At 37.3% G+C, this 27,165-nt stretch overlaps 1 protein-coding gene across 1 annotated transcript in view; it reads left to right on the plus strand.

Annotated features, from left to right (window-relative positions):
• TFEC (transcription factor EC) overlaps positions 1-26,332 on the plus strand; it is a 162,400-nt gene extending 136,068 nt beyond the window's left edge. The window contains exons 5-9 of the mRNA XM_035544335.1: positions 9,812-9,926; positions 10,819-10,872; positions 13,755-13,830; positions 24,923-25,070; positions 25,952-26,332. Coding sequence (XP_035400228.1) covers positions 9,812-9,926; positions 10,819-10,872; positions 13,755-13,830; positions 24,923-25,070; positions 25,952-26,332 — 774 coding nt within the window. The remainder of the gene's footprint in view (positions 1-9,811; positions 9,927-10,818; positions 10,873-13,754; positions 13,831-24,922; positions 25,071-25,951) is intronic.
• The last annotated feature ends 833 nt before the right edge of the window (positions 26,333-27,165 follow it).

Consider the following 27,165-nt stretch of genomic DNA (forward strand, 5'->3'; position numbering starts at 1 on the left):
TATAAAGTATGTAATATAAATACTGGTAATAGAAATCTTTGCTTCGATACTCAAGAGAAAGTGGCCAGTATTCACATCCCATAAAAAATTTAGTTTTCACTTGTCCCTCAGCCTCATTTTTTTTCTGATGTTTTTGTGCCATTCTTTGTTTCCAGAGGAAGACTTTGAATGATTTGGTATGTGCATTTATAGATGGTGGCCAGAGAAATGGAAGAAGTTGCAAGGAACCAGGAAGTAGGGCATTAGCTGGTGTTACTAGTGAAATAATCTTAGTAAAAAACTAACAGTGTTATCACTGTCATTTTGGGGTTTCAGACCCTGGAGATTAGTGGGACAGTACTCCTGTAGTGTCTTATTTCCAGATGTCAGTTGGCTGATGACATGTCACACCACCACTTCACTTTTCGTCCTTGTCTGTTAATTTAGGTTTGTAACCAGAAGAGACAAGAACAGATAAAAACGTATCATTAAGAGATGATAACTGAAAGAACAGAACTCTACAGTAAAAGGCTGATTCTCCAGTAAATTCTTTTGCTTGGTCATATTTGACCAGACATTTATCTAGACAATGTACTTCTATGTATATGATCAGGGCAGGAAAGTACTGTAACTGGGAAAATGAACAGAGTTCATTTTTCTCTGATGAATAATGAAGCAGCTTGATGATCATTATTTGAAGATAAAAAATGAGCCAGTTTTCATACATAATATATAATATGTAATATATCTGAACATTAAGTATCTGGTTGAGGAGTGTGCAATTACGAACCACGTTAAAGATAAATATAGAAGGAGATACAATTTGTTCTAACAAAAACAAGCCTGAAAAGGGATGAATTTGCTTTTCTGCTGTTCTTTTTAGATAATAAAAATAGGAACAGAAAAATTTGGATAGTAGTTGTTCCTGAAGACTATCTATTTTCAAATATGTCATAAACATTTTGTATTTCAATTGAAAAAGGACCTAAAACATTTAGCTGTCGAGGAATCTTCTTGTTCTAGACTAAATATGTTACAAAATTTTTGATAGTTTACAATGTAAACACATCTTTTCAGGAAAAAAAAAAAAAGATATCACAGTTGCTGTTCGCCTTTCTTCAAGCAACCTAGAAGCTGAAAAACAAGGGGTTGAACTCCAGTATTCTGAGTACAGGGCTTTTATTGAACCAGAAGATCATTCCTCTTGTCTGTAATGCTTTTGAATTAGAAGAAAAGTCACAATTCACTAAAACACACATTGAAAATGGAAGAATTGCCCCAGTTTTCCCATCGTTGAAAATTAGAAACACTTGTTATACCAGATACTACTGTTCAGAAAATAGAGTTGTAATGACTGGGTTATTGTACATTTATTGATCAATTCACTCTTTGGCCAAATTCAGTGCACATTGTGAAGTTCATCTGTGGACTTCAAAAAATTAACAATATTTGAGTTTGTGTATTATGACTAAACAGGTCAAGACTGACAAGAAATATGTCTTTTTATGTTTTGTATCCCAGTAACATAAATTGTGCACAAACTGAATTTTACTTGGTATGTAAAATGAAATGTGGACACTGTTCCAAATTTAGATTTGTACATTTGGGATGCATATGAAATTAGTATAAAATCTGTGTAAAATCTCTGCTTTGATTTTTTAATTAAAATGAATAAGCAAGGACCACACTGAGAAAGATGAATGGGTGCTAACATATGTTTTACATCTAAGAAGAAATAGCCTCATTTTACAAAACTGTTCTTTGAAGTGATGCTATCAATTAGGTTCCAATGATAACATGATTTAAGCAGGATATATTTAGGGGTGGGCATGTATAAAGTATTGTAGTAATATTTCACATGTGAACACTTTAATCTAGATGCAGTCTGAGCAAGTATTATTTTTTATCAAGCACAAAAAGACCTTTTTTTTTCAGATACAATACCCAAGCTTTAAAGTTAGGCAGATATGTAGCTTCTTGTGACAAGTAAGGTAGCATGTACTTTGCTTCCCTGTTCCTAGAGATTGCCAAGTCTGTACATGCAGTACAGGCAATGTGACCAGGTCTAGTAGGGCCAATGGTTTTCTGAACTGTCTGTATTGTATACATCAGCTTCTCTGGACGTATACCCTATTTCTGTTACTGCAAGATATATAGGCATGCAGCATGTAGGCACACTCATCATGTTGCATGTCTGCAGTTATTAACCCTAGAAAAAAAGGTAACTTAAGGATGTTTCTGCTAGCAAGACAATTCCTGCAGTTTGCTTTCCACTTGCCCTGTTTTCCATGGGCTCTTCTGACATGGGCAGAATGAAAATCTCAGGTAGAGGCAGTCAGGTTCGTGACCTCTTTCTTTTCTGGGGGCATCTTTAAGCCCTCTGATCATATACCTGGTCTTTATGACCTTTACATGACCATGGAGAACTGAGAAGACTATGGGAGAAGTGGTACCTAGAAATGAGCTTCCACAAACTAGACAGTCCATCCTGCTTACTGCTCCCAGATCCCTCAAGAGAAATCAGGCTAGCTGATGAATTGATCTGACCTGTCAGGACAGTCCAGATAACATTGGTGAAAAGCCCTTGCTATCCCAAGAATTAGCCATTTTAGGTAACTAGAACATGAAAGGTATCTGCTCATTAAAAATGTACGTACCTGCATCATTTCCATGACTAGTGACATCCTTTTGGATGTATCTGTTTGCTACTGGAATTATCCTTTCTAGCTAGCCTTGCATATTCAGGATTTAGTGTTTTTGTATCCTGCTTTCTATGAATGACTATTAGTAAAATGCAATACAGATTGTAAAGAAAGGAAACTGAGCAGGATTGTTTTCAGGTTTAGGTTTAGGCTAGAAAGATGACACAGATTTTGTTAAAACATATTAATGAAGTGCTCCAAGAATCAGTCTTGAGCTTCTGTGTATTTAATAATTTTGTTAATGACTCTGGTAGAAAAATACATGGTTTTGCTGATGAAATTCACTGAAGTAGCAAAAATAGAAAGCATTACTAATACAAAGGAGGGTCGGGATATCGTAGAGGAATAGCTAAATGACTGAGATGACAAAATAGTATAAATGGAAGCAATGTAACAGGACTGAGTGCAAGGTCATTCATTTAAATACTAATAACGGGAATGTCTGCAGTAAGCTGAGAGTTCATTAGCTGGATATGACAGAGAAAGATCTGATTATATTAGTTGCTTACAGGATGACTATAAGCCATCAAAATGATGAGACTGGAAAAAAAAGGGGCGGGGGGGGGGGGGGGTGGGGAGAGATAAGTATGATCTTAGAATACATCAAGAGAGAGAAGAGAGAGATTTCCAGAGACACAGGGGAATATCCACTGTGGAATTCACTGAGTAGAAAACTTTTAGAATACTGTAGACAAATATAAGTGTACACCTTTCAGAAAGACTTATTCGAAGCAGGAAAGGTAGAGAGGACTGTTAGGACAAATCATAGTATGGGAAATCTAGCTAAAGAAGCATGGCTTGATCAGTTTAACAAAACAAAGGTTTATAGGATCTATGGCCACTCACACAGGGAAGTTAAACAATTAATTACCTAAGTTAAAGGAACACAAAAATGAAATAATATTTGTCTGGAAATGGAGATAAAGCTTTTTAACAGCAATCTGTAATCACTCAACTTCTGGAACACACTCCAAATCAAAATAATGGAGACAGGAAACCTAACTGATTTTAAGACAGAGTATGGTTGGTTTATGAAAAGTTGGTTTATGTGATGTTATGATAATTCAACCCAATGTCCTGGACACTTTCTAGCCCAGGGTCTCTGTGTCTAGACTGAACATTACCACATTCAGCAGAGTTTTTAAATTAAGAAAAATCTATTTGCCTTTGGAACAGGGTTCATTTGTTATTTTCTATCTGTGCAATATTGACTGTGATAGATTCTTACGGACTTGCATGTTGCTGTAATACAAACACATCATGCAAAAATTAGCCAAAATGAACAAATACTTAAATAGTATATGATGATGTAAGTGAACACTGTTGTGACATGGTGCTGTGTTGGGACTACAGGTGAATGGGCACAGGTAACCCTTATAGATATGTTTTATCATATTCTATTTAATTCTTCCTTGAAATTAAATGATACTTAGCAATACAGGCCATGCTATGGGATTTGAAATACCATAGTATTCCTCTGTATTCCCCTTCATGAAAAAACAGTTTTCCTGGATTAGTAATGTTTCCCTCCCTCCCTCCCTCCAAACAAACAAACAAATAAATAAAGCATATTAAAGATTGCAAATTGTGATCGCTGTTGTTCATTGGCAGCCAACCACGCAGGTAGCGAACCCTCAGTATTAATATTTAACACACAGTCCTGCCTGCATGGCAGTTTAGATCCAAGAATAACAAGCTCCTTTAGATGAGGCCTTTATAGTACTTGTCTTAGACATTGCCAGTAACCACAAGGTCTCAGGTTCTTGTGAGGTTCTGCTGAGCTCAAGCCAGGCAGTCGCTCAGGTACTTCAGCTGAAGTTTGCCTTTATAATTGGTTTAAGCTCCAAAGTTGAGCATCTTACAGGACTGAGCCCCATGAGTGGAAATTCTTATGTTCCAGTCTTTGTACACAGGCGTTGAAGATCCCATGACACTTTATACAAAAGGAAGAACGTTAACCCCAACGTCCTTGCCAAATGCTAACTTCGGTAATTACAGTCTGCTTTCTTTAATTCTCCTTGCAGTTTTAATTAGATATAGTATTATTCTCTTCCTGTACCACATTGTCACTGGTTATTCCCACTAAATCATTTGCTGTGTTAAAGGTTGTTACTCTTTTGTCCAAAGCTGGCTGCATTTTAGAAGCAGGAAAAATGAGTAATTATATACTGCTATTTTTAATATGTCTGTGTTCACCCCTTGCATCTAAATTCTGAGACATACACACACAAATATATGTATCATCAGTGCAAAGGTTGAAAATGATGTGACTTACCAGGACTTCTCAGAACATCACAGCTGTGAACTAGTGTGGCTCTTGGCACCTGCAGGATAAATAGATAATTTCCTGGGACTTACACATTTTCATACCCGAATATCTGTGTTTCCACATCTCTAAACTGAAACAAGAACATACTTTTGATGCAGTGTAATCAGGTGCAGCTTTAAAGTGCTTTGGGATTCATCAGATTTGACAGTGCTCTATAATTGTAAGATCACCATTATATACATACTATATAATTATGCCATTGCAAATGATTTATAATTTAGTACTTTTTTGTACTTTTTTTTGGATAAAATTATGTCAATGTATATATTTGTCTTGTAAGTTAGATTTGGAAGCTATTTGAAGCCTCAGTGCTGACAAAAAATAATCTACTTATATGGCGTTGTAAGAAATAATTTACATTATGGTGTATGGAGCTCCAGTGCATAACCAAACAATTTTTTTTTTAATGTTGTATCAAAATTGACTAATTTCTATTTTAAGTTTTTTCTTGATATTCTGTAACAGTAGCAAGGATTTTCCAGGGTGAATATCAATTTAGCGCAAATTCAGGCAGAGAGTTGCAACAAAAATCAAAAATGATATGTTTTTGACTTTGTATTTTTAAAATTCTCCCATAATCATCAATGTGAATATTTGTCAGGAAAGATCCAGTCTGTTTTGCTCTGTTGTTCTTATGTGATTTTGGAAATAAGAATTCATTGGGAAATTTGAATCTCCTCCGGACCCAGTCTTACACGTCTGTTTTTCTTAGTTGAAGGCCCCAGAGGGGCATAAGATTTCTATTGGAGCAATGTGATCATAACTACATAGTCTAATTTACTGGGTGCTTTATACCCACTTTACCCTACTGTGAATGTGAATATGTTGTGCTGGCTAACTGAAGATGAAGACAGTGTGTCAAAGGGAGGTCACTAGCGGATTTATTCACAAAGACACTTAACCATCATAACAGTCATTATATTGTATTTGAGATTTCTACTAAGTGGCAGTTGATAGTGAGATTGGCACAACTGCTTTTGTACTGAACAGAATCATCTACACTGAAGGTCGACAGGAAATCTGTGTCTGGATGGGATGTAGTTATGAAGGAAAGAACCTTTTTTCCATGTCTCCTTTCTGCGGTCAGATGAGTAAGCTGTTTATTCTGCTATCCAATTGTTCAGTGCATTGGTTGAGAGAGTAATAGACTTAAGTAGGATTGAACATAAAATTCTCTATTCCCCAGGAGTTACTTACCTAGGGGTTATTAAAAATGGTCCTATTTTTCACACCTGTGTATGTTTCAGTCAGAAAGATGGATTCCGCAACACAGAAATTAGCACTTTCAAGGAGGTGAATGAGTGAGCATTTTGTAGGATTTCTGTGGCAGTGCTCTTGAATATGTTTATTCTCTGATGTCTAAGTTCTGGATAACAATTTATTAAGGTTAGACAACATTAGATCAAAGTTTCTCTTTAATGGCCTGACAGAAAGCTGATTTTAAAACTCCTAGTGATTGACATGTGATTAACATATGTGAATCATTCTAATTACTGAGGTTATAGGATTGTTGACATCAGTAGATGAATGACTTGAGTTTTGGTTTCATTTTTATCATCTCTGCATTAGGTTATGACTCTGTTTTCCTAATGACTGATAAAAATTGCCAAATGATGAGGGGAAAAATGCTGTAGACTGTGTGAAACAAAGTTCATATGGTATATTTTGGGAAATATTACATGCCTTCTGCTGCTCGATGAAAGCATTAATGAATGCAGCCAGACATAGATAACAGACAGATATTTGCTTAAAGCCCTGGCACTGTGGGATGACACTGTAGCAGTTCTGCTGATAGAAAGAATCAGATAAATTTATATAACTCCATACAAAGTCAGCTGAGTTAGATGACATTACCTTCATCAGCTGTGTGATCTAATTGAGCTGAAACATCTACCTGTGGCTCTGAGTTTACTCACCCTAGTTGTCACCAGAGAGCCTCTTTTGAATCCTCACACACTTCTGAACTTTCAGATGTCTTGGTATTGTTTTTTAATTACCAGCCAGTTGGCTGTTCCTAACCTTTTCTCTTCAATTTGGGCCTTGTCAATTAAATTCATGCTGTTATGAATAGACTATAGATATTTAACTATACTTAGATCATACAGATGACTTTGTGATGGAAAATTAGAAGCACTCATTGATGTATCTCAAGTGTTTTGTGTCAATCTGTGGTTTACAGTTCTGATTTTTCCACTAATGGTTTTGATAATCTTGTAACTTAGAAAATTTACCACAAGTGGCATGCAAAATATTGAACTCATGTACACAACTGCGAACTATGTAAAATACAACATATATGATACATATGAATTTCTCATTTGTTAGATTTTTTATGAGATTATCTTATTTTCAGTGGTTACCATTTCCTAGCATTTCACAACACTAGCCCAACCCCTATAATAGTCTTATTCAAAGTCCGCTGAAATCAGTGTAGGAGTCACATTGACTCTCATTTTTTTATATCAGTACTAAATATGAAATTTCTGTTTTCATATTATTTCAATAAGCCAAATTCATTTACATTAGTGTAGGTAGTCTTTAAATGTGTGTCTAAAGCTAATATGAGTTTACTTTTGTAATATAGTTATACTGTCATTGAAACAAAGAAAATCTAATGTTAAAGCTGCAGTGAATGCTGTAATACTTGTCAGTTTACCTCTCAGGAATGAAACAAAGGTACTTAACATGGAAATGTTAAGCTTAGCTTTCAAATCCTGCATATTAAACATAGCTTGTTCCTGAGTAATACTCATCTGAATTCCAAACATTCTTTTAAAAAGTATTTTCATTGAGAGATCAAATATTTAATCAGACTTTCAAAACTGACTTGGTGTTTCGATTTCTAATGGTATTTAAGAATCCTTAGTTCTCTTAAGTAATAGACTCCTACAAATTTATTGGAAAATGAGCATGTTATTTATATGTATTTAAAAAGAATCCTGAATGCTTCATTGTATTGTGGGTTATTAGGAGAATTTAATACAAACTAGACTCTTAGATAATTAGGAAAATTATTACTAAAAAAAAAAGTTTATTTACAATTTCAGACTTAATATAAAAATGTTGTAAGAACTGCCATGGGATAATTTCACACTAAAAAAATCATTGGGAAAGTGTCTCCATTCAAAACGTTCCAGGTGGAGGCCGATGATGAATGGTGTCCCTCAGGAATCTGTTCTGGAACCGATGCTGTTTAATATCTTTATCAGTGACACAGACAGTGAGATCAAGTGCACCCTCAGCAAATCTGAAGATGATGCCAAGCTGAGTAGTGCAGTTGATACACAGAAGGGAGGGATGCCATCCAAAGGGACCTGGACAAGCTTGAGCAGTGGGCCCACATGAACCTAATGAGGTTCAACAAGGCCAAGTGCAAGGTGCTGCACCAGGCTTAGTGCAATCCCAGACATGAGCATAGGCTGGCTGAAGAACTCATTGAGAGCAGCCCTGCGAAGAGGGACTTGGGGGTTTTGGTGGAGGAAAGGCTTTGTATGAACCAGCAGTGTGTGCTTGCAGACCAAAAGGCCAGCTGCATCCTGGGCTGCAACAACAGAGGATTGGCCAGCCAGTCGAGGGATGTGATTGTCCCCCTCTACTCTGTCCTTGTGAGGCCCCACTTGGAGTGCTGCATCCAGGTCTGGGGCCTCCAGTAGAAGAAGGAGGATGTGGATATTTTAGAACACATGCAGTGGAGGGGCACAAAGATGATCAAAGGGCTGGAGCACCTCTCCTATTAGGTGGAAGGAGTTTGGGTTGTTCAGTCTGGAGAATAGAAGGCTTCAGGGAGACCTCTCTGAAGCCTTTCAATACTTAGAGAGGGCTTATATAAAAGACGGAGAGCAACTTTTTACACAGGCAGATAGTGATAGGACAGGGGAGAATTGTTATGAACTAAAAGAGAGATTTAAATTAGATTTTAGGAGGAAATTTTTCACTCAGAGGCTGGTGAAGCACTGAAGCAGGTTGCCCAGAGAAGCTGTGAATGCTTTATCCCTGAAGGCATTCAAGACCAGGTTTTGAACTAGATTTCTGAGTCATTTTATATTGGCCTCAAAAGAAAACAACAAAACAGTCTGCACAAACTTTATGTGCATCATAGAATGAAAACAAAAAAAAGGAAAAAAAAAAAAGGAAAAAAAGTTGCTTAGCTGCTTTACATTCTTTTTTTTTTTTTTTTTTTTTTTCTTGCATGTGTGAATATGGACTTGGACTCTATTTTCACATGAACATACAGCAATATATAAGACAATAATCAGCAATGAAAGGATTGTTATATGGTCATAGAAACTGAGTCCAAACTGTTCATTACTAAACTTTAATAATTTAAAAAGTAAAAATAATATTTGGGTAATAATCTGGAATCCATAGAATCATTACGTAATAGGTCAAAATCAGCAAGGTTACTTTTACTTTCAACCTAACTTTTGTTTCAAATGCACTTGTGCTAATCCTGTTATTTGAAAATATGGCATAGAAGTAATTCAAAAACAGACACCATGGGCCATATCCTTCCATTACTCTGCAGCTAAAACTTGTAGAAATTTCACTTGGAAATCTGCTTGTAGAACAATGGCACACTTTGATCTTTCACTTTTGACATTACTTAATATTACTTAAGGACTAAGTTTCCCTTTAGACACATATATAGCTGCTTCTAAAGAACATCAGTCTCATATTCAAGAAACTTATTTTTCTTTTGTATTTATGTATTTTTTTTAATCTTTTATGTCTTTTAACTTATTCTAATTGTTTTGTTTTGTTTTCTCTTTCTTCTTCTCCTTTCCTCCCCCTCCCCCTTAAGCTATCTAGCAGCATTTTGGATATATATAACAGTGACCAGGGAATGACACCAGCTAATATGGGTCTCACAAATGCTTCTTGCCCAGCTAATCTACCAGTAAAAAGGGAACTCACAGGTAAAAGAACTCTCAGATTTCAGCATTTTATAATTTAAGAAGTTATGATGTTTCCCTTAAAAGTTGAACAAAAATTACTCATGAAATAAATCTCCATAATAATTCATTTCCTGAGAATTTTGCAGTATGTAGTTTCATTTAAGGAAAAGAACAAAGACCATGAAGAAATGTTTTCTTTCTGTTCTCCTCTTTAGCAATTGCGAAACAATGTTTGCCCTGTGATTTTTATGAACATCATGCTTCTAATAAACCTAATTATTTTAGAAAACAGTGGATTCTTCCACATGTTGGCTCCTGATCAATGGTATAAATAAATTATCATCCATTAAATTTGTTCCAGGGTGGAACAAATGGTTCTTTTAAAAGCTTACAATAAAGCTATTCAAGGTAAATCTATATTAGTGGATTAACAACTTTAAAAGTTATATTCAATTAATCCAAAGAATGCTAACAACCATGTACAGTTTATTAGTGTCACCCAGAGGAAACAGTGAGTTTGTTCAAAATGAATATCTTAGAAATCTGATTAACTCTTGCATTATGGGATATACAAATCCATATTCACATTAGTGTATTGTTTTTTCCTGTTGTAAACTACAGCAAATTGGAGAAAAATACTCCTCCATAATATTTCTATATTCTTAAATAAAAAATGTGCAATAATAAATATCTTAAGTAACCTGCCAGACTTGCTCAAAAATTTAGTACTGGTAGAATGTAGATTTGCTTATGATCTTGTTTAATAATAAAAAGACTAATAAAGTAAAATGACTAGAAGTCTTTTGTGTGTGTGTGTGTGTCTGTGTGAAAAGAGGCTATTTTGAAATGGTGATAGGAAAGCTGAAATTGTAACTTCAGGACTGTTGTAATAAATGTTACTTTCTGTCAGAAGCAGATACAAGAGCAATGGCCAAGGAGAGACAAAAAAAGGATAACCACAATCTCAGTAAGTATATGTTCATCTTCCATCTTGTTAAATGGAATACAGAACTAATATACATTAGCTGCCATGTCTCTGCTCGTTTTCTGTGTCTTGGCAGGGTAATCAGATTGAACTCAGTCTGTAAACACAGCCAACCACATAGCTTTCTCCTCTGAACCAAATTTGTCTTTTACTTTTTTCTTTTAAAATACCTTACATATTTTTAATTTCTTTCCATATCATCTCCTGCTATTACGTTTTGAGTCTACATTTCTCTATATATCTTGCACTATTCCATTTTACTTGATGTCTTTAAGAATTACAGTACAAAATAGACAGTAAAGGAGTCAAAATAAATAAATAAAAAATCAGCCAACCAAACAACAAAACAATGATGATCCAGACTCCTCACTCCTTACTTACTGAAGCATCCAAGTGAGAGACCATATCTCTCTACAGTCAATTGAAAGAAAAAGAAAAAAAAAAAGGAAAAAAAGAAAAAAAAACACAGAAAACATCCCTCCACAACCATTTACAAACAGTGGTTAAGCACTTAAAGCTATGGAAATTGTACGTCACAGGAGATTGGGGCAGAACTGAACAAGACACACAGTGCTCTGACTTCTCTGATACACACACCCTCTGACCTCTGTAGGCTGGGGTGGACTCCTGTTTCCTTTATGGAGCTCAGTACAGTAGTGCATAGATAATAGATGTTTCAGTTTCAAAGGAAAAGTCTTCTGTAGTTTATGCTTAGAACATAGTGAAATTTATAGTTCAGTGTTTAAATATTAAACACATAAAAATAAACAACATTTTGGTTTATCCAGAATAGATAAAAACATTTTTATTGCTGAAAGAAGATTGCCTGTAACATTAGGCAATTTTTCACTCTGGAGAATAATTTAAAGCAAAAAATCTGAAGCATTCTCTTTGAAAAGCATTGAATGAAACGATTTCATTTTCCATCTCTCCTTTTCATTTCTTCCAGCAGAAATAATTTGTGAATGTAAGCCTAAATTCATAATTAGTTAATAACCACTATTTTTAACTTTGTTCTCTGGCTATTCCAGTGATCTTAGAGTTACGAATTTACTTGCATGTACCTGTATATGTCCACATTTACAACATGCTGGCATCTTTCTGCTACTGAGACTCTCCAGAAGGAATCCTTGTTTCTGTATGTATGTTTTTGTGGATCACAAACAAGCCATGTAGATTTTTGCATTTGTTGCTAGCTCATTTTCTTGGAAGTGTCACAGTAGCTGCTGCCTGTCTTATTTGGGCAGGAATACGGAGTTTTTGCTGGACGAGGAAAGGAGGTGGGTATGAGTTGTCCAGAGCTGTAAGAAGGGGAAGAAGAGGAAAGACAGGCAAGATAGGTGCAAGCATACATTAGGGATGCCTCCACTGTTGTTTTTTTTATTTTTTAATTTTTTTATTTTTTTTTCGAGGGGACGGGAGCTCTCTGAGATCATCATCTTTTCTGGTTTGGCTCCAGGTGTATATTTCAGAGCTCAAAGTCTCTCTGGAGACAGGTCTGTGTGATGCCTTGGGCATATTAATGCATTACCCAAGATGGTTTTGTTAGTGTTATTTACTATTTAATGGTACTGTGTTTTTTAGAGATGGTCTGAAAAGTCAGGTTTTGGAACCTTATGAGAATTATGCAAACATTCATGTTCCAGGTTGAATTAAGGTCCATATTTTACAGAAACGTTCTTATACGTCTTATAGAAAAGCTTTCCTTTTGACATGTTAGGTTCTCAATGAAACCCTGAAAAACAATTTAGATCTAAGAAATGGAGCCACTTCTTCTTGTAATACCAAGAGTTTAAACCATTACTATTACTGTTACTATTTAAAAAACAAACACACAGGAAATTAAGGGTAAAATGCTTATACTTTCTGTGTCACCATTATGTACAAAAAAATCCCTCTAAGTGATAAGATGTCCTTTGTGCCACTGATAAATGTGAGATTTCTGCCTGTATATGTAGCTGTAGAAAAACTGGTGAGAAAGAAGAGGAGAACTCTCTCTAAATTAGTCAAATGGAGGCAGAAAGGTGACAGGCCCTTTGTGCACACTCGTCTGGATACCCATACAGCACTGAGAAAGTGGACTGAGAACACAGAGATGGGAAACTAATTTTAAGAGGCTTATCTCTCTTTTTATCTTTCTAACTAAGCTGCAAATAAAGCAAGATACCATACATAATTTGTCTTGGAAGAAGAATACATTTATTTATTGAATTTAATGACTTTTTCTTCATTTTGTTGAGTGTTTTGAAAGTTATTTTAAGTATGGTTGTGCTGTCCATCATCAAAGAAAACAGATATGCTGGGGATGGAGTGTTTCTGGGACACAGTCTTCCTCTGTCTCAGTGAAGAGAGATGGTTGCTGTTAACTCCTCTCCATGGTTTACAATGCTGAGAAAAGTAGATAGATAAAAAGCTGTTAACCATGGTCTGTAGCAGGAGTTTTGACAAAATGTGAAATATTGTATGAGTTGCCCTGCATCCCTGTTGAATGAATGAATTCATCCCTCAATGAATGCTGAAACCCCCAATAAAAGCTGAAAACTCTTGTATGGCAGCACAGTGGAGGAAGGATGCATAAACCAGGAGAAATTAAACTCACGTTTAAAGTATGTGAGACTATTTCACTCTCTGAGAGTCTAGTTTTAAATCGGGGGAAACCTACATACAGGGTAGGATGCAGAGTTACTAATCACGGAGTTTGTCTCAAGAGTATGTCAGAGGCAGGTAAGAGATCATGTTGGGATTTCTTTTTCAGGAAATTTTATGTACATTGACTGACTTGTTTTTAACTAATTATAACAAAGTATGTTGACTTTCTGCAAGAATATTTCACCATAGAAATAATAACTGTTTCTTTTTAACAGTCGAGAGAAGAAGAAGGTATAATATTAATTACCGAATCAAGGAGCTTGGCACACTCATCCCCAAGTCTAATGATCCGTGAGTTCAACAATCTTTCCTATAATAATGTTTATAGTTTAAATACAGGAAAAAAAAGATAGTTGCATGTAATGGCCATAGAATTGACTGATGGGGTACAGAATCTTCCATGCCAGGCCACTAGCTTGGATCAGGCTGTTGCGTAACAAACTTTTGACAGATTTTTGGTGCCTGTTGGGAAAAGGATAATAAAATGAAAACAATTCCAGGGTGTTAAGGCAGAGAGCTACACACACAGGGTGTGTGTGCGGGAAAGAAGATAAGTCAAAGACACCACAAGTATGTGTGGTGTCTCTGGAGAAGGAAGGAATGATATTTTCAGCCCTTGTCATGGGCCCTCTAGTGGGATAAAACAAAATGTGTGTCCCTGTCTGCATTTTGGTTATCATAAATAAATAAATAAATAAATAAATAAAATCATGTTAAAAGATTGTAGACTGAGCGTTTTTCAGAAGTCCTCCACACACTGCAGGGAAAAAATAAAGTCTTGAAATGCAAGGATAAAAATAATAATTGCTATAATTGCTACAATAATCACATTTCATATTAACGTGTATACTTATAGTAACAAAAAATGCACATTGCTTAAACTATATCTGCCTTCCCTTAGAGCTTGTTTTTGTCATCAATATGAAAAAAAAAGCCACCTCAGTAGGAAAAACTACTGTAGGATTAGCAATAATGATTCAGTGATGTATTAGGACCTTAGCCTTAGATTTTTCATGTCACTCAGGGAAGCCTTAAGACCATGTTTGTATCATGCATAAAATTGGTTATACAAATGTCTTCATCATTTGCATGTCAGTGTAGACCTGCAGGATGCTTCAAATGAAAATATCTATCGATATTTTAGCTTTATTTTTTTCCTCAGAATCAAGAAAAAATGTATTATATTTAGGATTTCTGTAACACTAGAAAGCTCTGTGAGACTTAGATATGTACAAGGTTGGCATAATACGCCACTTGGAGTGAAACCACCAGAGAGAAAGTTAACATGCCACAACCATTTTAGAGAAGTCACAAACTCTGCTCCATCTACAGCATCCGTCCATGCGAGATAAATGGGCATGTTCTTGTTATTTAAATACATTTGGGTATTACAGCTGAGTTAAAGTAAGAAGTGCTTTAAGTACCTAAATAAAGTTTTGGCTACATGTGATCCCCTACAAACACACACTCGTAAAAGAGTTTTAATTTTGCTGGCATATCTTTCAGTATTCAAGACCATTTGGGCAAATAATTGAGAGATTTCTCAGAAAAACAGTGGATGGCACTGTTGGTTTGCAGGTATAAAGCAATAATGGAAGCAAGCTATACTGCAATTAGAAATGGGCATGAGGTACAAATTCCAGTTGTGATTTTGATTGCCTACAGAGGTGTTTCAGTTACATGTTTTGGTCTGGATTCCAGTTTAGTTTATAAACTTATTCAACTCATTAATACTTAGATCAATCACCTAAGCTCTGCTTAAAATGAATGCTCTGGACCTGCAATTTTGCTCCAGTAAGTGCATGATGGATTTTACTCATAGATTTTAATGATGTTGCCTTGAAAAAAAGTTTCAGGAAAGAATCCTGAAGACATCATGTTTTCTTGTTTTAGTCTCCAAACCCATGATTGAATTCAACAGTGTGACATCCCAAAAGCGGTACATATTTACAAAAGCAAAAAGTCCATCCTGAGGTCTGAGAATTGTTGTTTTTAAAAGGCTGGTAATCAGTACTACTTTTGAAAATGTGTCTATATAAAAGCTTTCAAGTTGATCTTCAGAAAAAAAGAGGTATCAAAATGTGCTGGACACATTGAAAACTTAGGTTATAACATAATTTAATGAATAATAAATTCTTTACTGAGAGGGTGGTGAGGCACTGGCACAGGCTGCCCAGAGAAGCTGGGGATGCCCCATCCCTGGAGGAGTTCAAGGCCAGGCTGGATGGGGCTTTGGGCAGCCTGGTCTGGTGGGAGGTGTCCCTGCTCATGGCGGGGGTTGGAAATGGGTAGGCTTTAAGGTCCCTTCCAGCCCAAACCATTCTATGATTCTATGATTAACTTTACTGTAGCTTAGTGGCAAGTTAAATTCATCCAAAGAAGTGTAAATAATTTTTTAATATATATTTGCAAGTTGAAATAATTCAATTTGACCACATTGTTCTGTTGGCTGAGCAGATCAAAATTTTTATTTCTTTCTGATATCATCCTGTGTTGCCGAATCATAACTCAGAGTCCTTACCCTCTCTTTCAGTTCTTGCTTTTTCCTTCATAACACCTTACTGTGCCCCCCATCTGCCCTGTTCTTTCAAAGAAAGAGATGTATCAGCTCTTACAATATATTATCTGTAGCATTTTATCACACATAGCATTTTCACCTCATACATTGCTTTTAAAATATTCTTCTTATAGTAGGAACTTAGCTGTAAAAAGAGAAACCTTACTGATGCTTGGACTAATGACAGTGAAACAAGTCAGCCTTTGCATTGAAGAGTAAATACTGTTATAACTAAGGCATTGTGATTAGCATGCCTGTCCCAAATGGCTTGTTTCAAGAAGATTACATTCAGGATTAGAAAATGACATTGTTAATGGTATTTGGAAACTTTTTATGATTTATGCTTCTTATAAGTTTGTTTTTATTTATTTATTTCGTTTCACTTTTGTTTTGTTAGATGGTGAACTTGTTTGGCTCCTGTAGAGGCTCTGCAGGAACTTTCTCTTGAATAGCTTAAGCCCCTACCCCCTTCCTTTTTTTTTTCTTTTTTTTTCTTTTTTTTTTTTTTTTAATAATATAATGACAAAAATGTGGATTATGTTACTTAAATGAATGGGTATTTATCAATTCACTTCATCAGCATTAGAAAATGGAGATAAGTTGCAAAAAACTTTGCCTTCGTTTAATTTTCAGTGTTTAAATATCCAAGTAATAGATGCTTCAGAAATGCAAAACTCATAGAATAATTCAAAGATAGAATCAAAAAGCCCAAAATTTACAGTCATATTTTGCTGAAAGAAATCAGAATATACATCCTTTAAATATACCTACTTTTCCATTCTTGGTTCCTTTGTGTTCGGGCTTTCAAAATCCAGTGTTTAACAGGACTTCATATTGTGATAGAGGCTGGGAATGACAACTCAAGAATTGTTTTATGGTAGCTAGACTGAAATTATCAGAAATACAAAGAAAATCATCTTTCATTTATGAATTCTAGTCATTTTATTGAACTGAGGTGCTAAAAGAACCACTGAGGATTTGGGCAGAGCTAGTGAATTGCTCTCACTCACTCTCTGCTCTCTGCATCTGTCTGTATTCGATGTTCTGTCTGTTGTCTGTGGGCAGACACTCTAATGGCCAGCATGACCATGTTTCTTGTAAAGGAAAAGATTGTATACACTTACACCACTATAAAATGGCCAGGAGAATACACTTGGTAATTGTACAGGTCACCAAAACAGGTACAAAGTCCTTCAAAGTATTTCTTTGAACGAGCTCAGTCTAAAGCTAATTTCTCAGAAATAGTGAAAAAAATAGCCAGCAAACATAGTTTCAACTTCACAAATGCATTTGTTATTATTAACTGCTCTGCAACTGGCAAACTCTGTGACTCTTTGCTCCCAAACTCTGCTTTCATTAATTAGTTTTAATCTTAGATGATCAGATACTCATGCCCCTCCTGCAGGAGCCCTACAACTTGTGCAAACTAGTGAAGCTCCTTTGACTTCAACAAAGATACCTTACTGGAAGCAAGCTGGCGTACAGCCTCATGGCTATGTTTCTTTTCTCCTAAATGAGGAACTCTCCTAGATGAGAATTTCACTAAATTCCTGGGCTCATGAGATTTGTAGAGATTTAGCTGGTAAACTTAAGAGGAACTAGGGTTCACACAACGTGTTTTTTACTTATTTGCTAGTTTTCCATGCAAATCATATTAAGTGTAGCAGATCTCTGTTAATTAAGCTAGGTAATATGTGTGTAGCTTGCTTAAAATTTCAAATTATAGTAACACATGTGCCAACACACAAAGACACAATCCTCCTTTGCTGAGGTCATTGCTGATACCCAGACATGCAAAACTTACTGCTCTCAACTGACTTTTTTACATGTAGATTTTCCCATCTGTCTCAGTATTTACAGGACAGAGTCTAACATATGTATAATAAAAAGGAAGATTAAAAAAAAATAAAATGGAGGGGTTTAATAACCAGTGAAAGAGTCTCCAAAGACTAGTTGATCTATATTTGTGTTGGTAGTTATAAATGCAACTGTTTTACCTATTTTTATAAACCACTTTCCAATTAAATGACTGGAAAATACTAGTGACTGCTCACTTTTTACAGGTTCTCAGATGAACTTGTAGGTCTTGTCATTACAAACTCTACCTCTGTTAGATACTGAGCAGGAACAATGCATGTCCCTAAAAACAGTAAACAATCTCATACTACCCCTTTTATCATTTTTCATATACCTTTATCTGAAGCCACCTTTTAATTCAGTATTTTCAGGGAAAAACAAATAAAACAAAACAACAACAACAACAACCAAACACAGAAAAACAATAACTATTCTGAGAATTTTCCAAATTCTTTTTATGTACTTGCTTTTCTTGGATTGAATCTGTTTTTCAAAAACAAAAAAAAATTATTCTTTTTTCTTCCCATTATAAATGAATTTGCTTGCCTGCCTGCTAAACAGGGCTAGACACAGTACAGACACTTGCTAGGCAGTTCCCACTGTTTCTCTTCATCCTCTCTAGTTACATTGCTGCTCTTCCAGCCCTACACATCTCCTCTGTAGAGCCTCTGTTTCTCCAAAGTGCAGTCTTGTCACTGCTGTATGGCTAGTCTGCCAGGCTAGAAAGGATGGAGAGTGCTTGTGATGCAGAACCAGTATTTCTTTTGCTCCTGGTATAAATAGTGAGATACAGAGTGAAATATGAATTGACTTCTAAGGTTGCCAGCCAGTCCTTTGCTGTGTTGCTTCCAGATACTGGAAGATGTTGCTTGACTATCCCTCAGTTAATAAGATATCAGTGAGTATATGCGTAGAGAGAAGTAGGATACGTGTACACACATGCACACACGCATAATAACAGATGTATAAATAGTAATCAGGAAGGATTCTGTTCTTGCATCAGATTTGTTCTTTCATGCTGGCCAGCAGATGTATTGTACATCACAGTTCATTAAGCACAGACCTTCATTGGTTTAATGGAAATGGTTCAAAATCTGTTAAGTGATAACAGCAACCACAGCATTTTCATCTGAGATCTCCATGATGCTTTTGCCCCTCGAATTTGTAAATATTACTACCAAAGTTATCTATAAATATATATTTCATCCAAGTTGACCAAATCCATCTCTCTGGCAATTTGAATCCAGGAATTAGCTCTTTAGTGATGACTTCTATTATGTGAAAATTTATAATAACCATATATACATAAAAATTCAAAGTATCAAGGAAACATGAACTAAAAGTAAGCAATTTCACAAATGTTGCCAATTATGTGCAATATGAAGGAATCATGATAAAAAACATTTCAAATAAAGTCATAAACATATGGGTTATTCATATGTCAATCAGAAAAATTGACTGAAAAACATTTTTGTCTGAATTTGATTTTGAATCCATAATGCTTTATAACTGATCTGAAATTGTGAGATCACTATTAAATGTTTGCTAAAGGTGTGATATATGTATATTTTTCTGCTGCTGTTAGATGTCTTAAAAATTTCCATTTTGCCAGCTATAGCTTAATAAGTAATTTTATACTACTATATTTTCATGTTTAGATCATCAGTTCAAAATTGGCTTAGCTTGGTCTTAATTACATGCTGGGAGGAACTGATCCCTAGTGCCTAGTCAGATTTTGCTTCTCCAGAGTTTATACTATAAGTTTTCTTACTGTTGCACTTTTCAAAGTTGCTATGAATATGTCCTAGCTATAAACAGCATTTTTATATCTGAGATGACAGTGGAGATTTTCATCTTGAATAGTTGTTTTCCTCCTATCTTTAGCTCTTCCTATTTATTCAGGAGTTCTCTGGTGTAGAGAGACAGGCACTTTCCAGCCTTTCAAACTACACAGCAAGTTAGGCTTAAATAGAGAGGTATTTAAGAAGTCAGCATTTTACCTAACTTTCCAGAGAGGTCTGAATACAAACAAGTGAACAAGCAAACAAAAAAACCACCAAGATGACAATGGGGTGATGGCATTCAAACGTTTGTTCAGAAACATAAGCATCAGATGTACTAAAACCTTCCATAACTTTTGCAGTTTGAACATAGACAGCCCACATATGAGGAGAAAGTCCTCTCACAGGAGGAAGGCCACAGGACGCTGTCAGGAAACACGTTCTGTATGGGTATGCGGGCTGCTGACCCACATGTCATACGGGTATGTGGGCTGTTGACCGACTCCAACTCAACAAGTGGGGCACAAGTGTGTTGGGGAGCAAGCTCTCTGGGCTGATTACCAGGGCTTTAAACTAGGTTTGACGGGGGAAGGGAGGGGAGCTAAAAGTGACAGAGAAGGGCTGGGGGAAGTTGTCACCGCTGTCACTGTTGAAGATAGTAGGAAAAAACCTCTGAGTTGTCCCATAGGATTGTCTGAGGGCTCCTCAGAGAAGGTAATAATCCCAATACCCCATCCGGAATCTTCTTCTTGCATCCCTCCAGGGGTAACTGCGCCTGCTGCTTCCCTAAAGTGCCTGTATACCAATGCGCGGAGCATGGGAAATAAACAGGATGAGTTCGAGATCTGTGTTCGGTCGCAGGGCAACTCGGTCAGGCATGCGCAGTCCAAACAGTTCCTACAATGTGTTGAAGACAGTTTTCTGACGCAGGTGGTGGAGGAGCCGACGAGGTGGGGGGTGCTTCTAGACCTTGTCCTTACCTACAGGGATGGGCTTGTTAGGGATGTGAAGGCTGGGGGCAGCTTGGCATGCAGCGACCATGAGATAGTGGAGTTCAAGATGGAACTTGGTGGAAGAAGTAAGGCTAGTAGCAGGATTGCTACCCTGGACTTTTGAAGAGCCAACTTCGACCTCTTCCGGGACCTGCTTGGGAGTATCTCATGGGCTAGGTTGCTAAAAGGCAAGGGTGCTTGTGAGAGCTGGGCTACATTTAAACAGCACTTCTTCCAAGATCAGGATCGGTGCATCCCTAAGAGTAGGAAATCGGGGAAGGGGGGCGGGAAACCTGCGTGGATGAGCAAGGAGCTCATAGATAAGATCAAAAGGAAGAGGAAGGTCTATGAAATGTGGAGAAAGGGCCTGTCCTCTTGGGAGGAGTATAGAAGTGTTGTCAGGGCTTGCAGGGACGCGACGAGGAAGGCTAAAGCCCACCTAGAGATGAGGCTTGCAAAAGAGATAAAAGATAAAAAGAAGTTTTTTTTAAAGTATGTAAACAGTAAAAGGAAGACTAGGGATAATGTGGGTTCCTTGCTGAATGAGGGGGGTGTCCTGGTAACGGGAGACACCGAGAAGGTGGAGATACTGAATGCTTTCTTTGCTTCAGTCTTTGCTTCAAGGACTCCCCCCCGGGACTCCTCAACCCTGGCGGGAGGAGAAAGGGGCTGGGAAATGGAGGGCTCCCCCCTGGTTGACGAGAGGGTGGTTCAGGAGTGTCTGAGTGGGCTCAACGCACACAAATCCATGGGTCCTGATGCGATGCATCCACGTGTGCTAAGGGAGTTGGCAGAGGTGATCGCCGAACCACTCTCTATCATCTTTGAAAGGTCCTGGAAAACAGGGGAGGTACTTGAAGATTGGAGGATAGCCAATGTCGCTCCGGTCTTCAAGAAGGGCAAGAAGGAGGATCTGGGAAACTACAGGCCAGTCAGTCTCACCTCTGCCCCTGGAAAGGTGTTGGAACAGCTTGTTCTGGATGCCATCTCCAAGCAATTGGAAGAGAAGAATGTTATGAGGAGTAGTCAGCATGGATTCACCAAGGGGAAGTCGTGCTCGACCAACCTTGTTGCCTTCTATGATGGCATCACCAGCTGGGGAGACGGGGGGAGAGCAGTGGATGTCATCTACCTTGACTTTAGCAAGGCTTTCGATACTGTCTCCCATGACATCCTGATAGCAAAGCTGAGAAAGTGTGGGATAGAGGAGTGGACAGTTAGGTGGGTTGAGAACTGGCTGACTGGCCGAGCTCAGAGGGTGGTGGTTGGTGGTGCAGAGTCCAGCTGGAGATTTGTGACTAGTGGCATTCCCTAGGGGTCGGTGCTGGGTCCGGTCTTGTTCAACATCTTCATCGACGACCTTGATGAGGGAATAGTGTCTGCCCTCAGCAAGTACGCCGATGACACAAAGGTGGGAGGAGTGGCCGACACGCCAGAAGGCTGTGCTGCCATTCAGCGAGACCTGGACCGGCTGGAGAGATGGGCAGGAAGAAACCAAATGAGGTTTAATAAGAGCAAGTGTAGAGTCCTGCACCTGGGAAGGAACAATCTGGACGTATCAGTACAGGCTGGGGGATGACCTGCTGGAGAGGAGCTCTGAGGAGAAGGACCTGGGGGTCCTGGTGGACGACAGGTTGGCCACGAGCCAGCAGTGTGCCCTCATGGCCAAGTGGGCCAATGGGATCCTACCGTGCATTAAAAGGAGCATGGCCAGCAGGTCAAGGGAGGTGATCCTCCCCCTCTACTCTGCCCTGGTCAGGCCTCACCTGGAGTATTGTGTCCAGTTCTGGGCTCCCCGGTACAAAAAAGACAAGGGATCTCCTGGAAAGAGTCCAGCGGAGGGCCACAAAGATGATGCATGGCCTGGAGCATCTTCCTTATGAGGAAAGACTGAGAGACCTGGGTCTGTTCAGCCTGGAGAAAAGAAGACTGAGAGGGGATCTCATCAAAGTGTATAAATACCTGAGGTGTGGGAGACAGAGGGGTTTGGCCAACCTCTTTTCAGTGGTTTGTGGGGATAGGACAAGGGGTAATGGTCACAAGATAGAGCACAGGGAGTTCGGCACCAACATGCGACAGAACTTCTTCACAGTGAGGGTGACGGAGCACTGGAAGAGGCTGCCTGGGGAGGTTGTCGAGTCTCCTCTGGAGATATTCAAGGCCCGTCTGGACGCCTACCTGGGCAGCCTGCTCTAAGGAACCTGCTTTGGCAGGGGGGTTGGACCCAATGATCTTTCGAGGTCCCTTCCAACCCCTTCGATTCTGTGATTCTGTGATTCTGTGGTGTTCTGCTCTCCCATAGGCATGAAGGACAGCAAGAAGGAGGGCAGAAGGACTGCCAAGAGATGATTCAGCTCTCATGAGGCACACAGGCTCTGCTCTTGGCTCCTGCTCCCACCTCTGCCTAATTTTCCATCCAGAGGTGGTCTAAATGAAAATACATACCCACTTCAGGGAGCAGTCTGTGAGGTTTTGGCTTTGCAGACAGCCCGGTGTGAGGCAGTAACCATTTTCTCTCTGACTTCCCCAGTTTCTAAACCCCGTATTCCTGGCCCACATGGCTGAGGGGAGTTTGCTGGAACCTCATGGTTTGTCTGCTGCCTGGAGAGGAAGGAGATGTGAATTCCATCCTTCTCTGACCATAAGGCTGGTTCTCCCAAATCCCTAGCAAATGATCTAAATTCTAGGGCATAGTTAAACACTGTGATGCTCTATCACAAACCATTTTAATTACTTTTCTGAGCATCTTTAAAGCTATGAGCTCCATAAGCATTTATCATTCAACTGGATCCCCAGATCCTGTACCTGCCTAGCATTTGCCCTATACATTCAGGAGAAAGACGGCAGTCTTGGTGGAGATCAAGGCTGCTTACCTTTGGGATAAGAGTGCAAGGTTCCTTAGGTATTTACTCTAGGAAGCTGAATGTAAAACATAGACACTTCTAAAAGAAATAAGTCCACTCCAGATGACATGCATGTGAGTAGGGTCAGGTCTCCTTAACTAAAGCAAACAAGAAATAATGGAAAGTGGTAATAGATGAGAGTATAATATATATCTATTTTTTTTTTACTCTATAAATGCCAGGGTATAAGTATATGCATTTGGAACAGATACTTAAAAACAACACACTAATTTGGTTACTTCTCACTCCCAACCTCAGATTCTTACTGGTTTAAACAGTTTTTTCCCTCTCAGGCTTGGTTTATAAGACCAGAATGGCTGTCTGTCTTCTGCTCAGTTTAAGCCATCTTGCAGTGAAGTGGGTAGTTTGGATAAACTCTTCTGTATGTATATTAATGCAGCACTGCCCGTCCCTGTATTACACAATACCGAATTTTATCAGAAATTCAACATTTTCAAGAGAAAATTATTCCTGTTGCAAGGCCTCTAAGACCTTGCATAAAGGAGTATATGGAAAGTTAACAAATGGATGTATGGAAGTCCTTGAACTCATGCTAAGTTTGAACAAGTGTATTGTTAGTAAGACTGCTTGTAAGCTGGTAGCTAAACCATGAATTCCTGAATGAGGGAAGGGTTTAATCTTTTTTTTGGGGGCAAGAGTTTTATTTTAAATTGGTGTCTCTATGTAGCTGTGGACTTCAACCTGATTTACATTGTTTCAAGCTTGTTGAATGGGCTTAAGCAAGAATTTTTGTCATAACATTGTGGTTACCAAACCATGATTTGTCTGTCGTCAGTGATGAGTGGCATTCAGCATAGACCATTTTTTTCCTCAACAAGCATAAAAGCAACCTCATTAGTAAGTCAAGTAAAAGGAGTAGTATATTTGAAATGATCTTTAAAAATTTAGTCTTAAGTCCTCAGTAATGTATATTTCCTAGTTCATTAATGCAGAACTACTGCACATAGATTTTAATCTTAGAGTTAATAATAAAAGCAATTTTCACTAAAAATATAAAAACTGTAATGGTAGAATCATGATATTGCATTTAGCTCTCCCACAAAAAGTCACTTTATTACTTTCTTTTGACACTTATTTTCATTCTGGGATTAATTTTACTATATAAGGGCTTCTTAACTATTCTATTAAAATTTCCATTCAGAAGCAATAATATCTAAGAGTGAATAATAGTCATGTAAATCATTATTTCATATTAATGTAAAAGATTTTGTAAGTTCTTATGAATTCTGCTGACATGCACAATTGTGAAAAGGTTATCTCTACATTCTGCAGTGATATGCGCTGGAACAAAGGAACTATTTTAAAAGCATCAGTGGAGTACATCAAGTGGCTACAAAAAGAACAACAGAGAGCCAGAGAATTAGAACACAGACAGAAGAAATTAGAGCACGCTAACAGAAGACTTCTGCTTCGAATTCAGGTTTGTATGAGAGTGTTGCCATGAACTACAAAGCTTTCTCAGTACTTATCCCTCATCAAATTTTATTAATCTATATAATTTTTCCCAAATGTCACTTACTGAAAATGAATTGTTTTTCCCTGTTTATTGCTGTGTATATTGGGGATGAGGTATTTTTTTTCAGATTTCTAGGAAATTTCTTTCATAATTAAACCTTACATAAAGGAATACAGTGAAAATTAATAAAGTATTTGCACAAATGATTAACTTATGTATATATTATAACCTGAGAAGGACAAAACAGGAAGGAAAAGGTACATTTCTCCTGCCAAAAATCAATCATGAACACAAAATTTCTTTGTGTTTTCTTTTCCCTTTGTAACCATTTCAAATTTTGCACTTCTTTAGGCATAGTGTGCCATGCTATGTCTGCTCATGACACAAAGCAAGAGAATATGAATATTTATACATGCAATGGTGACATAGATAGACAGATATAAAATTAATCACCTTATATATTGTAATTTACAAATATATCAGTAAATTAGCATCATAAAGTATCTTTTGTTTCTCTGGGTAGCAATGAATAACACCCAAAAGTTGCAACACTTTTCTTTCAACTTTATTAGGTCCACAAGGCAATGCTTTCAGTAAAGCTTTCCCATCTCTAATGTTTCCTGCTGCTTAATGACAGCGGTGGAATTAAAAAGAAAACTATCTCTGGAAGCACATGGCAAATTTTCCTAGATTAACAATTTTGTATTTTAACATAGTCTCACAACTAGACAAGAGGTATAATTAATATGCATGTATGATCTGTATACTTGTTGCAATAGTTTTGAAGACATTATTTCTCTTCCAAAATCATTACCTAATTTTTATTTTTATTTTTTAAACATTAGGAACTAGAGATTCAGGCACGTGCTCATGGCCTTCCAGTCATATCTTCACTCAGTGCTGTAGATTTAGCTGCACAGGTCATCAAGCAACAGTCATATCCAGAGGAGAACTCTGTAGACTACTCTCAACAAATGCCTTTGGCACATGGACAAAATTCTACTGTTTGTGATGGATCTACAGCCTTTTCTGATCCACTTTCACACTTTACCGATTTGTCCTTCAGTGCAGCTTTAAAAGAAGAGCAACGACTAGAGGAAATTTTACTGGATGACACAGTATCACCATTTGGAGCAGACCCGCTCTTGTCTTCCACATCCCCAGCTGCATCAAAAGAGAGCAGCAGGAGAAGCAGCTTTAGCACAGATGATGGAGATGATTTATAAAAGCAGAAAGGGCCTCACACTTCCTTAAACCACTTTCTAAAAGACTTAGTTGAGCGTAAGCATGGTGTTTGTGCTTGTTTCAAATACAAATATGGAGAACCACTGCGAAGATAACAGGCAAGAGTTTAAATCAGTCCTTACTTCACAGGAAAATGAGAAGGACATGAACTCATATCACTTTGCCCCAAATTCACACCATCTATTCACAGCTGACATTTGCACAAATCTTTCTTCACTGGAAATGTTTTGATAATTGTTCCATGACTTTTTACAGCACTATGAATATGGTTACGACAAAAGGAATATCCATGTTACACAAATGTATTCAGACTCTTTTCAATCTATATGTATATTTATCTGTTATAAAGATGAGTTAGTCATTTGTTATTTTCTTTTTTTTTTTTTTCATAACTAAAATGAGAATTTTGTATTAAAAATTCTACAAAGCATGAGAAACAATAGGGAAATATTTAAACTGGGAACTGTAGAAATGTTACAGGTTCTAAAATCTGAAAAAAACAAATGGTAATGCATTTGCACAAGTGAAGTGACCATGAATTTAAAACCGCATAGACTTGTTTTTAAAATGAGAAAAATCCATTAAGTTTTTCATGCAATCCTGTTTTTTTTTTTTAATATATATATATAATTTCATTTGTAGAAAGAGATCAGACTTTTAATATATATTTTAATGATACAGATGAAAAATGGAAACTAACATAATGACAGAGACTCAAAGGAACTCAGAGAGAAAAAGATATGACATTTCAGCAGAAAGTATTCAGAAAGACTGTATGGATGTACAAGACTGAACAAAGATAATTCACGTTAAA

The sequence above is a fragment of the Cygnus atratus genome, chromosome 1 (assembly GCF_013377495.2).
Source record: "Cygnus atratus isolate AKBS03 ecotype Queensland, Australia chromosome 1, CAtr_DNAZoo_HiC_assembly, whole genome shotgun sequence".
Classification (NCBI taxonomy): domain Eukaryota; kingdom Metazoa; phylum Chordata; class Aves; order Anseriformes; family Anatidae; genus Cygnus; species Cygnus atratus.